General features: G+C 44.8%; 1 protein-coding gene across 1 annotated transcript in view; it reads right to left on the bottom strand.

Annotated features, from left to right (window-relative positions):
• Positions 1-4: 4 nt before the first annotated feature.
• The window catches only part of HROB (homologous recombination factor with OB-fold), a 36,148-nt gene continuing 23,070 nt past the window's right edge, over positions 5-13,082 (bottom strand). The window contains exons 8-13 of the mRNA XM_084807275.1: positions 12,136-12,276; positions 11,372-11,480; positions 9,492-9,577; positions 6,317-6,466; positions 2,467-2,668; positions 5-1,963 (exon numbers count right to left, since the gene is read on the bottom strand). Coding sequence (XP_084663401.1) covers positions 1,890-1,963; positions 2,467-2,668; positions 6,317-6,466; positions 9,492-9,577; positions 11,372-11,480; positions 12,136-12,276 — 762 coding nt within the window. The 3' untranslated portion in view covers positions 5-1,889. The remainder of the gene's footprint in view (positions 1,964-2,466; positions 2,669-6,316; positions 6,467-9,491; positions 9,578-11,371; positions 11,481-12,135; positions 12,277-13,082) is intronic.

Genomic DNA, 13,082 nt, shown 5'->3' with positions numbered 1-13,082 from the left:
CTAAGGATCAGATTTGTTTCCCATGTTTGCCTCCTGCTATATCACAGGAAAGGGCTGTTGCTAACTCCCTGGATTTCATCCTCCACTTGTGACGCTTGCTTCTTCCTTGTTAGTCACTGGATGCTGTATTCTCCCCTGCATCTCCTCTCCTGCAAGTGTTCTTGTTTCCACCTCACAGGATTATATAGTTCCATAAGCACATACAAGCATCTAACCCTGCAGGGAACGATAGCAACAATGGCAGACATCCTGTATTATCTGTGACTGTCTCAGAGAAGTACATGTGGACAATCAATTCCAGCACACACATAATATATGCAACCCTACAGAATTATTTCAACAGTTTAGCACTGCCAAAGGTTGCACAGGAGATGAATTTGAACTGTTTTTGAATGAGTGCTTGTAATTGGATCATATATGTTGACATGAATGGCTAAATTACTTCTCCCCATCTATACCACCACATTCACTGCAGAACTTTATAGGAAAAAAGAATTTTTCCTGTTCCTGCTCCTTTTGCTTCTTTAAAAAAAGGTAAAGGTAAAGGTGTCCCCAACCAGTCGTGTCCGACTCTAGGGTGTGGTGCTCATCTCCATTTCTAAGCCAAAGAGCCAGCGCTGTCCGAAGACGCTTCCGTGGTCATGTGGCCGGCGTGACTGAACACCGAGGTGCACGGAACGCTGTTACCTTTCCCGCCGAAGCGGTACCTATTTATCTACTTGCAATTTCTTGCTTTCGAACTGCTAGGTTGGCAGAAGCTGGGACTGAAGACGGGAGCTCACTCCGTCACGCAGCACTCAGGTCTCGAACTGCTGTCCTGCCAACCTTCCAGTCTGCTGTTCAGCGTCTTAACCACTAAGCCACCGCGGCCCCCTTGCTTTGCTTCTTTACCATCATACTATTATCTTTTTCCAAAAAGGCAAAATGAGAGAATTGGCTGTATCCAGTTTAATTGTTACAATCAATAAATCCAAGTTACCTATTCATGTCAAGGTTCCCATATGTACACGAGAATCTCCATACAGACAGGGCTCCTCCTCTCTCTTCAATATTTAGAAAAGTTCGAACATCCAATGGACATACAAAGCTAACACTGAAATGGAGAGGTATAGACCCAACTTAAAGGGAGCAGCAATACACACACACACACACGGAGAGTTCTCAAAGGAAAATAGTGTCGCCATCAAAAGAACGTCAACAGCAAAAGAAATAAAGATTAAATAAAAGATGAAACAGAATTAAGATCTTTCACAAAGATCATATTGATCATCAAAAGTCAGCTACACATAATTTATGGTTTGTTAAACCGTCTTGTGTCTCTGTAAGACTGTTTACAAGTCAGGCGATGTTGCATCCCAGGTGTTTTGTAATAGGGCAGGCATCAGGAAGAATTGTGTTTCAAATCAGAGAGGAATGACAGCAGTTCAACACATGAAATGGTCATTGTGGCTGGGCTCCAGCAATGATGCAAAGTGCAGTACAGGCAGAAGAAGGTCTGGAATATGGCCTGGCGCAAACCATCAATGTTGGGTGTGCGCTAGCACAGCATTCCTGGCATATATCTGGTTAGTTAAGGCTGTGTTTCTGAACAAAGGACAGGCTGCAGGAAGACTGTGCCAGAAGCAGGGGGAAACCAGTGCTGCTAATGCAGGGGTCCAGTTTCCTCACAATCACATGAAAGACATCAGATGTGTATCTGTTCTATGAAGGCACACTCCTTTTACTCTGCCGCAGCCAACATTCAAAAAGATGCTGAAAGCAACCCCCCTCCCCCACCAAGATGTATACATAAGGGGGGCACCCGCACCATGCAAAAGTCCTCACAGGACACAGGACTATGTCCTTGGTTCTACCCCAACAGGTCCTCTCATTGTAGCACCATGGCAGTGTCACAGACTGCTCTGTTCATCCATGTTTGAGAAAAAATAATCAGGTAGTTCTCCAAGAAGCTGGTCTAGATCATCTGCACAGACAATGAGAAGACAGTCAAGTCACTAAGAGGAAATAGGTCAACCCACTGCAATATACTGCCCCTGCCCCCACTCTGCTCCCAACACACCATCCAAAAGGTTAAAAAAAAAAGCCATAGCCAATCTGTTGCAAAGTGTTACTTATCAAATCTCTCTCTCTCTCTCTCTCGCACGCATGCACCCCTAACTAAGAGGGTTAGTAACTATCTTTCCAAGGAATGGCCAAGTTTTCCTAGTTCTATCCTTGCAAAAATGAATCCACTGTTGACATTCAGAGGCCATACAGAGGCATGTCATCTGCCAATGAGACACTTTAGTGTAAGATGGGGGTTGGAACATGTAGTCCTGCAGGCTGCATCTGGCTCAGCAGGACTTCTCTGTAGCCTGTGCTCCCCATTTTCCATGCTCTGGAGGCATGAAGGGTTGAGTGGTGACAGTGGGAGAGGAAAGACAGGGAAAGAAACATTCCTCCATCATTGCATGGTATCATATTTACCTAAGTCACCTCTTTCAGCCTTTGGGGATGGTACATTCACTCCACTGATCCCTGGGACTGGTGTCAATGGTGACCCTTTATCTGATGCCGACAAACGCTGGCAGCAGTTCTCATCCACGTGTCCTTCCCCACACCTGTAGTCTGTGGTAGCCATGGCAATGAGGGCATTTGTGGGAGGCTCCTGCTGGAATTCTGACACAGCCTGCACAAACAAGAGCCCAAGAGGGAGCTGAAAACAATGAAAATTCATTGTTCAAGTATCCTTCACAGTTTTGTCACTGGGCTGTGGCCCCAGACCATAACTAGCTCCCAATAGCAGTGGTAGGAAAGGATAAATGGTGCTGCCTCGTATCATGTCAGATCATTCACTCATCATGTACGGTTCTGTCTACACTGGTTGGCTGAAGCTCTCCAAGGTCCAAAGTAGAGACGACCTCACCTGAGCCCTGCTACCTGAGATGCTACAGACTGAGCCCAAGACGCTCTCAATATAGGAACATGTGCTCTACGACTGAGCTGTTACGACCCTTCCATCTGGTTGCTGCTCAGCCTAAACCTCTCCAAAATGTGGTGGCGAGGACCTTAGTGGGACCATATTACACCAATTCTGAAATGCCTGTCCATCTCTTTCAAGGTGTTGAGGATTACCCTTATAGTCCTAAATGGTCTGGGTTTAACTAAGATTACATGGAGAGGCTCTTCTCTGTGGCCAGTCTATTCTGAAAGCACAGCTGGTTGGGACAAGAGATGAGAGTTTCTCCGTTGTCACAGCACTATTACAGAATACTCTACCCCATGAAACTCAGGTGATCCGCTTCTCTGGTTGTCTTCCACCGGTTAGTGAGGATACTTTTATTCTGGCAGGCTTTTCCCCTAAAGATTGTGTTCTATCTGCTATGGCGGCCTTGCTGTGTTATGCTTGATATTACTTTTTTCTTGCAGTGCTGTGATTTTAATCATCATAAGCTGCCAAGTAAATGCATATGCATTAGAAAGGCAGGACAAAAAGCAAACAAATAAAATGCCATAAGACTCAATGCGATCCTATCTAGAACATCATTGGAGCTATGAAGCTCACAAGAGGGTGCTGGGAAAGTCATGCACCCTCTCAGCATACTTGGTGAAGTAGGTAAAATATATGTAGTAATAGTAACAACCGATATGAACAGAGACTCTTATCAGATTAAATGGGAGAAATTTTGAATATTTTAAATGGAGTCTGGTTTGGGCTGTAGATTAATGCTCCACAAACATAATGTGTTTCAAAGAAAGCTACTCTAAATTACAACAGCCTGGGTCGCACATAATGGCAAATAATGGGTTAATTAACCCACGAGTTGCCATGCATGAACAACAGCAAGCAAGTGGGCTGCCTCCCACACACTCATTTCTGCTTTTCATCAGCAACCTATGATCGGCTGGGTCGTAGATTGTGAGCATGATGTGTGAACCTGAAGTGCTGGGTTGTTTAGGGGCGAAACAACCCAGCAGTTAAGCCATGGTTTGTTGTTGGGTTAATCACCCTGCTACCTTCTGCCAAGATTTCACTAGGCATTCCCCACATTCTTTTTCCCCATAATAACATAACCTCCTTTTAGTAATTAAAACGTTGCATATGGTTGCCCATTATCATGAGCTGCATCATTCAAGCGACTCTTAACGAGAAAAGGAGTCCAAGATGGGGGGGAGCTTTTAAAAAAGGAAATTCTAAAGGCATAATCACAAACAATTCCAACAAGAAGAAAAGGTGGAAGACAACAGAAGAAGCCAATGTGGCTTCACAAAAAGCTTAGAGATGACCTGAAAACAAAAAAGGACACATATAGGAAGTGGAAAGAAGGCCAAGTAACAAAGGAAGAGTACAGGCAGGTAGCACAGAATTGCAGGGATCGCGTCAGGAAGGCTAAAGATGAGAACAAGCTGAGGTTAGCGAGGGAGGCTAAAAACAACAGAAAGGCTTTATTCAGCTACGTGCATAGTAAAAGGCAGAGGAAAGAAATGGTTGTTCAGCTATTAAATAAGGATGGCAAAATGATAAAAGATGACAAAGAAAAGGCAGAGGTGCTCAATTCCTACTTTGGCTCAGTCTTCTCCCAAAAGAGGGTCTATGACCCCCCTGGCAAAGGCGAAGTACAGGCTGAAGGGGCAGGATTGCAGCTTGAGATCGATAGGCATATGGTCAAGGAACACCTCAATACTTTGAATGAGTTCAAATCTCCAGGGCCAGATGAACTGCACCCTAGAGTCATAAAGGAACTAGCAGGAGAACTCTCAGAACCGCTGTCTATTCTCTTTGAGCAATCATGGAGGATGGGTGAAATGCCAGATGACTGGAGTCCCTATCTAATGTATTCCCTATCTTCAAAAAGGGTAAAAAGGAGGAACCTAGGAACTACAGACCAGTCAGTCTGACATAAATCCCAGGGAAAATTCTGGAGCAGATGATAAAGCAATCCATCTATAAGCACCTTAAAAACAATGCAGTGACTACTCGAAGCCAACATGGATTTGTCAAGAACAAGTCCTGCCAGACAAATCTGATCTCATTTTTTGATCAAGTCACCTCCCTTGTGGACTGTGGGAATGCTGTAGACATCATATACCTCGACTTCAGCAAAGCTTTCGACAAAGTACCCCATGATATCCTGATGAGCAAACTAGCTCAGAGTGGGCTAGATGAAATAACGATCTGGTGGATCCACAGTTGGCTACAGAATCGGACTCAAAAAGTGCTTATCAATGGGACCTTCTCAAACTGGGGAGAGGTAACGAGTGGGGTACTGCAGGGCTCAGTCCTGGGCCCAGCGCTCTTCAACATTTTTATTAATGACTTGGAGGAGGAGGTGCAGGGAATGCTGATCAAATCTGCAGATGACACAAAATTGGGCGGGATAGCTAATACTTTGGAAGACAAACAAAATTCAAAGTGATCTTGATAGACTGCAGCGCTGGGCAGAAAACAACAGAATTACATTTAATAGGGATAAATGCCAAGTTCTGCACTTAGGAAAAAGAAACCAAATGCACAGTTACAAGATGGGGGATACGTGGCTCAACAACACTACAAGCAAGAAGGATCTTGGAATTGTTGTCTATCACAAGCTGAAGATGAGCCAACAATGTGATGTGGCTGCAAAAAAGGCAAATGCTCTTTTGGGCTGCATTCACAGAAGCATAGCTTCCAAATCCCGGGAAGTACTAGTTCCTCTCTACTCAGCACTGGTTAGGCCTCATCTGGAGTACTGTGTTCAGTTCTGGGCACCACACTTTAAGAAGGATGCAGACAAACTGGAGAGGGTTCAGAGGAGGGCAACAAAGATGATCAGGGGACTGGAAACAAAGCCCTATGAGGAGAGACTGAAAGAACTGGGCATGTTTAGCCTTGAGAAGACTGAGGGGAGATATGATAGCACTCTTCAAGTATTTGAAAGGTTGTCACAGAGGGGAAGGCCAGGATCTCTTCTCGATCATCCCAGAGTGCAGGAGACGGAATAATGGGCTCAAGTGACAGGAAGCCCGATTCTGGCTGAACATCAGGAAAAACTTCCTGACTGTTAGAGCAATATGACAATGGAACCAATTCCCTAGGGAGGTGGTGGGCTCTCCCACACTGGAGGCGTTCAAGACGAGGCTGGACAGCCATCTGTCAGGGATGCTCTGACTTGGATTCCTGCATAGAGCAGGGGGTTGGACTCGATGGCCTTGTAGGCCCCTTCCAACGCTACTATTCTATGATTCTAAATATCACAAACAAGCCCCCCTTGTTTATTAAGGCACAGAGTCCACACAGCCTTCCTTCTATCCTTCCATCCATGCTGGAGTAGAGAATTGTGTCAAGGAAGCTCCTTACCTGTGGTGGCACCGTCTCCATTCTTTCCCTATTCTCTTGGTACATCTGAGGGGGCTGGCCACTACTGTGTCCTGGTGGATATATCTTCACTAAGTTACTGGGTGTCACATTGAGGTAGTGGTTGCGATGGGATGGGGAGAACACACCGACCTGTGAAACCAAGGTAGACATCAACTCTTTTCACCATGGTACCACTGGAAGTATCTTAAGCCACTGTGTACTCATCACCTAACCAGCAGGTAAAATTTGCTAAAACCTATTCTCTATTCAAAGTTTTGAGCTCCAAGAGACAGATGAGAATCCGTCCAGATGAATCCAGTTTCCTCAGTGTGTTATAGTCACCATAGCACCATATCTTGTCCCCACATTATAGGAGGAAGAAACTGACCCGGTTTGCATATAATGGTGGTAAATTGTGGATGAACCCACGATTTCCCTGGGTCACATGCCACAGCCATTTTTAATATGCAACCTCCAATCAGCCTGATGTATTCTTAGGTTAACCTTGGGTTGTTTAACCCATAGTGTCTGGGTTCACACATCACAGAGCAACCTCCAATTGGAGGCTGCATATTCAAAATAGCGGCAGCATACACCAAGCAGACGCTGTGGCAAACATTAACCCATAATTTGCCGCCATTACATGTGAATGAAATCATAGCCTTGCTATAAGGACAACAGCAGAAGACATCCTGATTCCAGTTCATTGCTCTGAAAAAACAAAAAAAAACCAGGAGAGACATATGCTCCAGCACTGGAGAGTGGGAGCTTACAACCACTGAAGAATAAACCACCCAGCTTGTAATACAGACAGGGCAGGGGGAGGAGGAAATAATATTAACTAGAGATCTGGCCCAGCCCATTCAACGGGCTGGGGGAAGGTAACAATGTGCTATTCTATCCCTTGTCATGAAAGACCAGATTAAATAAAATTGCCCTACCCTGTTTCCAGAAGATGTACAGGTCTGAGTGAATCTCCAAGGGTAGAGAATTCCATTCAAAAGCCGTTTTGAGGCAGGAGATAGGATAGTTCAGAAAGTATTCCAGGTTTATCTTAAAAGGTGTGGTGGAACACAGAGGTAGAAGAGGCAGTCTCTAGAGAACGCTGGGCCCAGGACATTTAAGGCTTTATGGATCATCCAGTTAACAAGTTCACAAAAAGTAGCACGGGTGTAAGTGGGGGAAGAGCTGAAATGTGCTATGCAGGTAACATTTAATAGTTGCCTGTGTCACTTCATATAATCAAGAATATGCTCCCTTCCCACCTCTCCTTGCTGAAATAGATTGTAAGGGACCGGTCTTTCATTTAGTTTTTTTGCTTATGCTACTCTAAAGTGATTCAAAATTTTCATCGTGCATGATAGCTGGATTGGCATGGGCACACACCAGGGGAAGTATCACTCAAAACTACACACCCCAGATTATTATTATTATTAAATTTATTAATCGCCCATCTGGCTGGTCACCCAGCCACTCTGGGTGATGTACAACATACAATAAAACAGTTTAAAACAATAAAATTTTACAGTAAAAACATTTTCTAAAATACCCTAACCCACCCCAAATGCCTGCCTGAACAACCACGTTTTTAATGCGCGACGGAAGCTCATTAAAGAGGGGGCATGGCGGAGTTCCCTAGGGAGGGAGTTCCACAGAGTGGGGGCCACCACAGAAAAGGCCCTCTCCCTCGTCCCCACCAGTCTAGCTGTCCTGGCTGATGGGACAGAGAGAAGGCCATCCGAGGCTGATCTTGTTAAGCGGCCTGTCTGGTGCTGCTGGAGGCGCTCCTTAAGATAGGCTGGGCTGGAACCATATAGGGTTTTAAATGTCAAAACCAACACCTTGAATTTGGCCCGGAAAACAACTGGTAACCAGTGCAACTCCTTCAGCACTGGAGTGATGTGATCTCGCCGGCGGCTGTCTTTAATCAGGCGAGCTGCCGCGTTCTGTACCAGCTGCAGCTTCCGAACCGTCTTCAAGGGTAACCCCACGTAGAGCGCATTACAGTAGTCTAAACGAGAGGAGACCAGGGCATGTACTACTGATGGGAGCAGATGGTCGGGAAGGAAGGGGCGCAGCCGCCGTATCAGATGGAGTTGATACAGCGCTGTCCGGCTCACAGCTGACACCTGAGCCTCCATGGACAGCTGGGAGTCCAAAATGACCCCCAGGCTGCAGACCTGGTCTTTCAAGGGTAGCCGTACCCCATTCAACACCAGGTCAATATCCCCCAGCCTCCTCTTGTCTCCCACCAAAAGTACCTCGGTCTTGTCAGGGTTCAGCTTCAGCTTATTCCTCCCCATCCAGCCACTCACTGTCTCCAGACATTTGGACAGGGATTCTACGGCCAACCTTGGTGAAGATTTGAATGAGAGGTAGAGCTGCGTGTCATCCGCATATTGATGACACCACACCCCAAACCTCCTGATGATAGCCCCCAGCGGCTTCACACAGATATTAAATAGCATGGGGGACAGGATGGAACCCTGTGGCACCCCACAAGTGAGTGGCCACGGGTCCGAAACCTCCTCTCCCAGTGCTACCCTCTGGTACCTGCTGGAGAGGAAGGACCGGAACCACCGCAATACAGTGTCTCCAATACCCAACCCCTCCAGGCGGTCCAGGAGGATACCGTGGTCAACGGTATCAAAAGCTACTGAGACGTCGAGGAGAACAAGGAAGGAGCATTCACCCCTATCCAGAGCCCTCCTCATATCATCTACCAAGGTGACCAAGGCCGTTTCCGTCCCATGCCCAAGCCTGAAGCCGGACTGAAATGGGTCTAGATAATCAGTTTCTTCCAAGTGTGCCTTCAACTGCATCACCACCACCCGCTCAATCACCTTGCCCAAAAATGGCAGATTTGAGACTGGGCGAAAGTTGTTCAAAACTTGAGGATCCAAGGAGGGCTTCTTTAAGAGCAGTCTTATCACTGCCTCCTTGAGGGCTCATGGCATCACTCCCTCCTCAAGGGAGGAGTTCACCACCGCCCTGATCCCCTCACCCAGTCTCTCTCTGCAGCCCATAATGAGCCACGATGGACAAAGATCAATTAGGTATCTTGCGGTAATATATCTAGATTCACTGTAACAGAAGGTCTGACAAACCAATTATTACTTTTTGGCATTTAAATGATCAGCGCTCACCCAGCCCTGGATTTCTTGCTTTCCAGTACCTGCTTTAGCAGAAGCACTGAACCAGACTTAAATTCACTCTCTTTCTCCTCCAGCAACAGACGGTGTATTGTGCCCTGCATTTCCCCTGCAGGAGAGAAGACCAGACAAGTGAGGGAAAGGAACACAGTGAAGCCAAAGCAGAAACATATTCACGTTAACCACTAGTAGCTCTCATTGCCCTTACGTAGAACATAGAAATGAAGGGAGAGAAGGGCTAGAAAGGAAACATCTCAAGCATTCATACATGTAATTTGCCATTTACTTGGGCAATCAATTGTTCCTCTGCGAGTACCCAACTTCGTAATGCATGAAACAGCCCACCTAGGCTACAGACATCAACTGACAACCTAAATGCTCCCAATTTATTGCCTATTATGGTCAAATGACTGAAGTTAAGAATTTGGTTGTGTAGATGGCGACTATGACAAACTTTTCTGGACTCTTGGACTGTGAACTCACCCACAACAGTAATTCTGGTCCAGTTAAAATGCAGCAAACCCCTCACCCATATATCTTTATTGCCTATCAGTGTTAGTAGAGTGTATTAAGATTTTAAACTATGCCCATACAAAAGAATTAAAGGCTGCTACTAAAAAGTAAGTGCAGACCTTGCATGTGCATTTGTGAAACTTGTTCACTTGAGAACGTGCCTTGTTCTATGCTGGGCTGCTTGCTCCATGCAGATTTGATATTATTATTAATAATTTCATTTCTATACCACCCAATAGCTGAAGCTCTTTGGGCGGTTTACAACAATTCATAAGACAATAAAATGCAGCATAAAGTACAGCATAAAATTTTAAATAAACAAAATTTAAAACAATTTAGACAGCTAAAAAGTTTCAATACAATACTAGACCTGATTAGACGACTGACATAAAAGCCCCATCATATTCCATTAAATGCCTGGGAGTAGGCACAGCCCCAGAACCTGTTATTTATTTATTTATTTAAAACACTTCTATACCACCCTTCATCTTCCTATTTGCCTAACTGTACTCTGCTGAGAGCCAAAGCTGAAAAATACAACAAAAAGGCCTGTGTCCTGACTACTGCAAATATCAATACTTAAGGGCGCAATCCTATGCATGTTTAGACAGAAAAAGGCCTACAGCAATGTTGGCTGGGGCATGCTGGGAGTTGTAGGCCTTTTTCTGTCTAAACATGCATAGGATTGCACCCTAAATAACTGAAGATGCCAGGGAGAAGTTTCATTTCTATTTTTATAGTGGTTTTGGACTCCACTTCTTTTGCATGGCCAGTGAAAATAAGTTTTACATATCTATGTCTAGTAACAAAGTGAAGACACTTAACCAATAAGTTGACAATGTCTAACTTGGTTTGCCCCCAAAATTATAATGTCTGGTATATTAAATGTAAAAATATAGTTTATTCAGACAATAATTAAAATTTACTAACTGAGTTTACTTTTAAAATGTTTTAATAGCAAACCAAATTATACATAATACTATTTTAGGAACATACATTGCAGTCCATTGTAGGAGGACTGCATTGCATTGTAGTTTTGGACTACAATGCCCAGCTTTCCTGACCACTGGCCATGTTGCCTGAGGCTGATGGGAGCTGAAGTCCAAAATATCTGGAGGATGCCAGGTTGGGGAAGGCTGTTCTAAAGCAACAAAGTAACTTTAGATCTGTAAAGAGCGCTAAAAAAATATTGCTTGTTTTTCATTTGTTCCCCAAAATTCTTTTTTTTTTTTTCATTTTTCCATGGCGTCAACATTTCTGGAAATTTCACATCTCTAGTGCAGACAGAGGAAGTCATTTCAAGTGACTCAGGCCAGACAGCCAAGCTGCACCTTACAGGAGGAGGCAATATGCAGTCCCAACCACTAGACTGAGCCTTTTCCACCTTTACCAGTGGGGTCTTTGAAGACGGCACCCACATCAACGTTGGTCCTCATCAGTGACTTAATCATCACTGCCATGTTGGGAACCTTGTTCTTTGGGATCTGCTTCAGAGCTGCCTGCAGGGAAGAGAACACAGTGTGGGGAGTCAGGCAGAAAAGCTGATGTAGGATTTGGCTGTGTTTTTTAGGTTTGAGAAAAGATGCCTGCTGACAGAGGCAGAAGGCGGGGGGAAGATATGGTGGAGACCTTTTAGGATATGGTCCTGTGATTTGTAGTACACAGACACATGGCAGAGTAACAGCTGGCTAAAAGAAACTCATCCTTGGCTTCCTAAAGCCTTGAAATCTGTTCCAAGAAAGACGGTGGAGGGGATATCGGGTGAGCAACAAGGGTGGTGGCCCAGCAGCCATCCACGTCATCTTTATTACTTTTGATGTGCAGCAGGCAGGGATGGTATATGAAAGTTATCTAGCAACCAGCCACACAGACTTCATACAAACACAGAGAAAGTGGTCCTGCCATAGAGGAGTAGACAGTAGTATGCTGCTGTTTGGGACATACAATGGCTTTCCATGGGCTGTACTTGGAGGGGAAAAGCAGCATCAACTCTTCCAAGATATTTTGGACTTGCTTGAAATAATACAACTGCACCTCCTGCTCCAGACCATTCACTGCTCCACCTCACTCTGTACTAATCTTTTTTAAAAGCCAGCTGTTTCTACAGCAGCTGAAGCAGAACTTTCCCACCTCAAAACCAAGCCCAGCCTTTACCTTACGAAGCACCATAACAACACTATACATCCTGAGGAAGCAGGATGGATCTCTGTCATCCAATCCCAGCTCAGTTTTCATAGCAACCCAAGGGCCTCTTTCAAACTCCTCTTCCATTGGCTGCTGGGAAGCACGCATTTCCTGGAGACACAGAACACAATCCCAGGTTAAGACGTACCTTATGTCTACCACTGGGCAACACAGCATCTCGGAAACACATTCACGGGAGTTGCTTTGCCCAGTTAGGTGCATGCAATATTTTTTATACTTCTCCTTCTGCTCACCCAAAACCACCCTTCTTCACACTTCACCCCCAACCCCACAATTAAATATATAAAATAGTTAGAAGAAAAATTTATATTGAGATACAACAATGAAGTGTTTCCCAATTTTAATTCAGGGAAAAAATATAGTTCAGCTATCAGAACTCTGAGAAACTGTTTTGGTCCCAGATGTGCATGAACTCAGTGGTGTGGAAGGGTACTAAATATGTGCCCAGAGTCACTCTCCTATGAAGGAGCCTTGGCATTAAAAACAAGGATTGCACCCTGGATTGGATTGCGCCCTGTCTCACTAGGCATGTTTATACACTATTCTTGAAAGTTCACTATCCTTGAAAGTTTAGCTTTTCTTGGTACAATAAGAATAACCAAATGACCTTGCAAAGTACTGGAGATAGCTCTCAAGACACTCTCCCTTCTAGAAAAAACAAGAACACACACAGAAGGACAAAAACTGCTCAAGATTTGCTCTGGAAGATACCTTCTTCACAGCTGCTTCAGGTGTGAAGACGGGATGTTAAACCATGTCAGGGTTTTATTTTGTTTGAATTACTTAATTGGGGGGAGGGGAGGATTTCACCAGGACTGTAATATGCAAGAAGGAGAGCGTTAACTCTTCCTTCCTCAATCACAAGATCTTGTCAAAAATCTTAGGGGGAGTTCCCC

The sequence above is a fragment of the Heloderma suspectum genome, chromosome 6 (genome assembly GCF_057233095.1).
Source record: "Heloderma suspectum isolate Gila_16-S chromosome 6, 16-S_ref, whole genome shotgun sequence".
Taxonomy (NCBI): domain Eukaryota; kingdom Metazoa; phylum Chordata; class Lepidosauria; order Squamata; family Helodermatidae; genus Heloderma; species Heloderma suspectum.
Note: the sequence above shows the minus strand (reverse complement) of the source record. Positions and strands in the feature narration are given on the sequence as shown.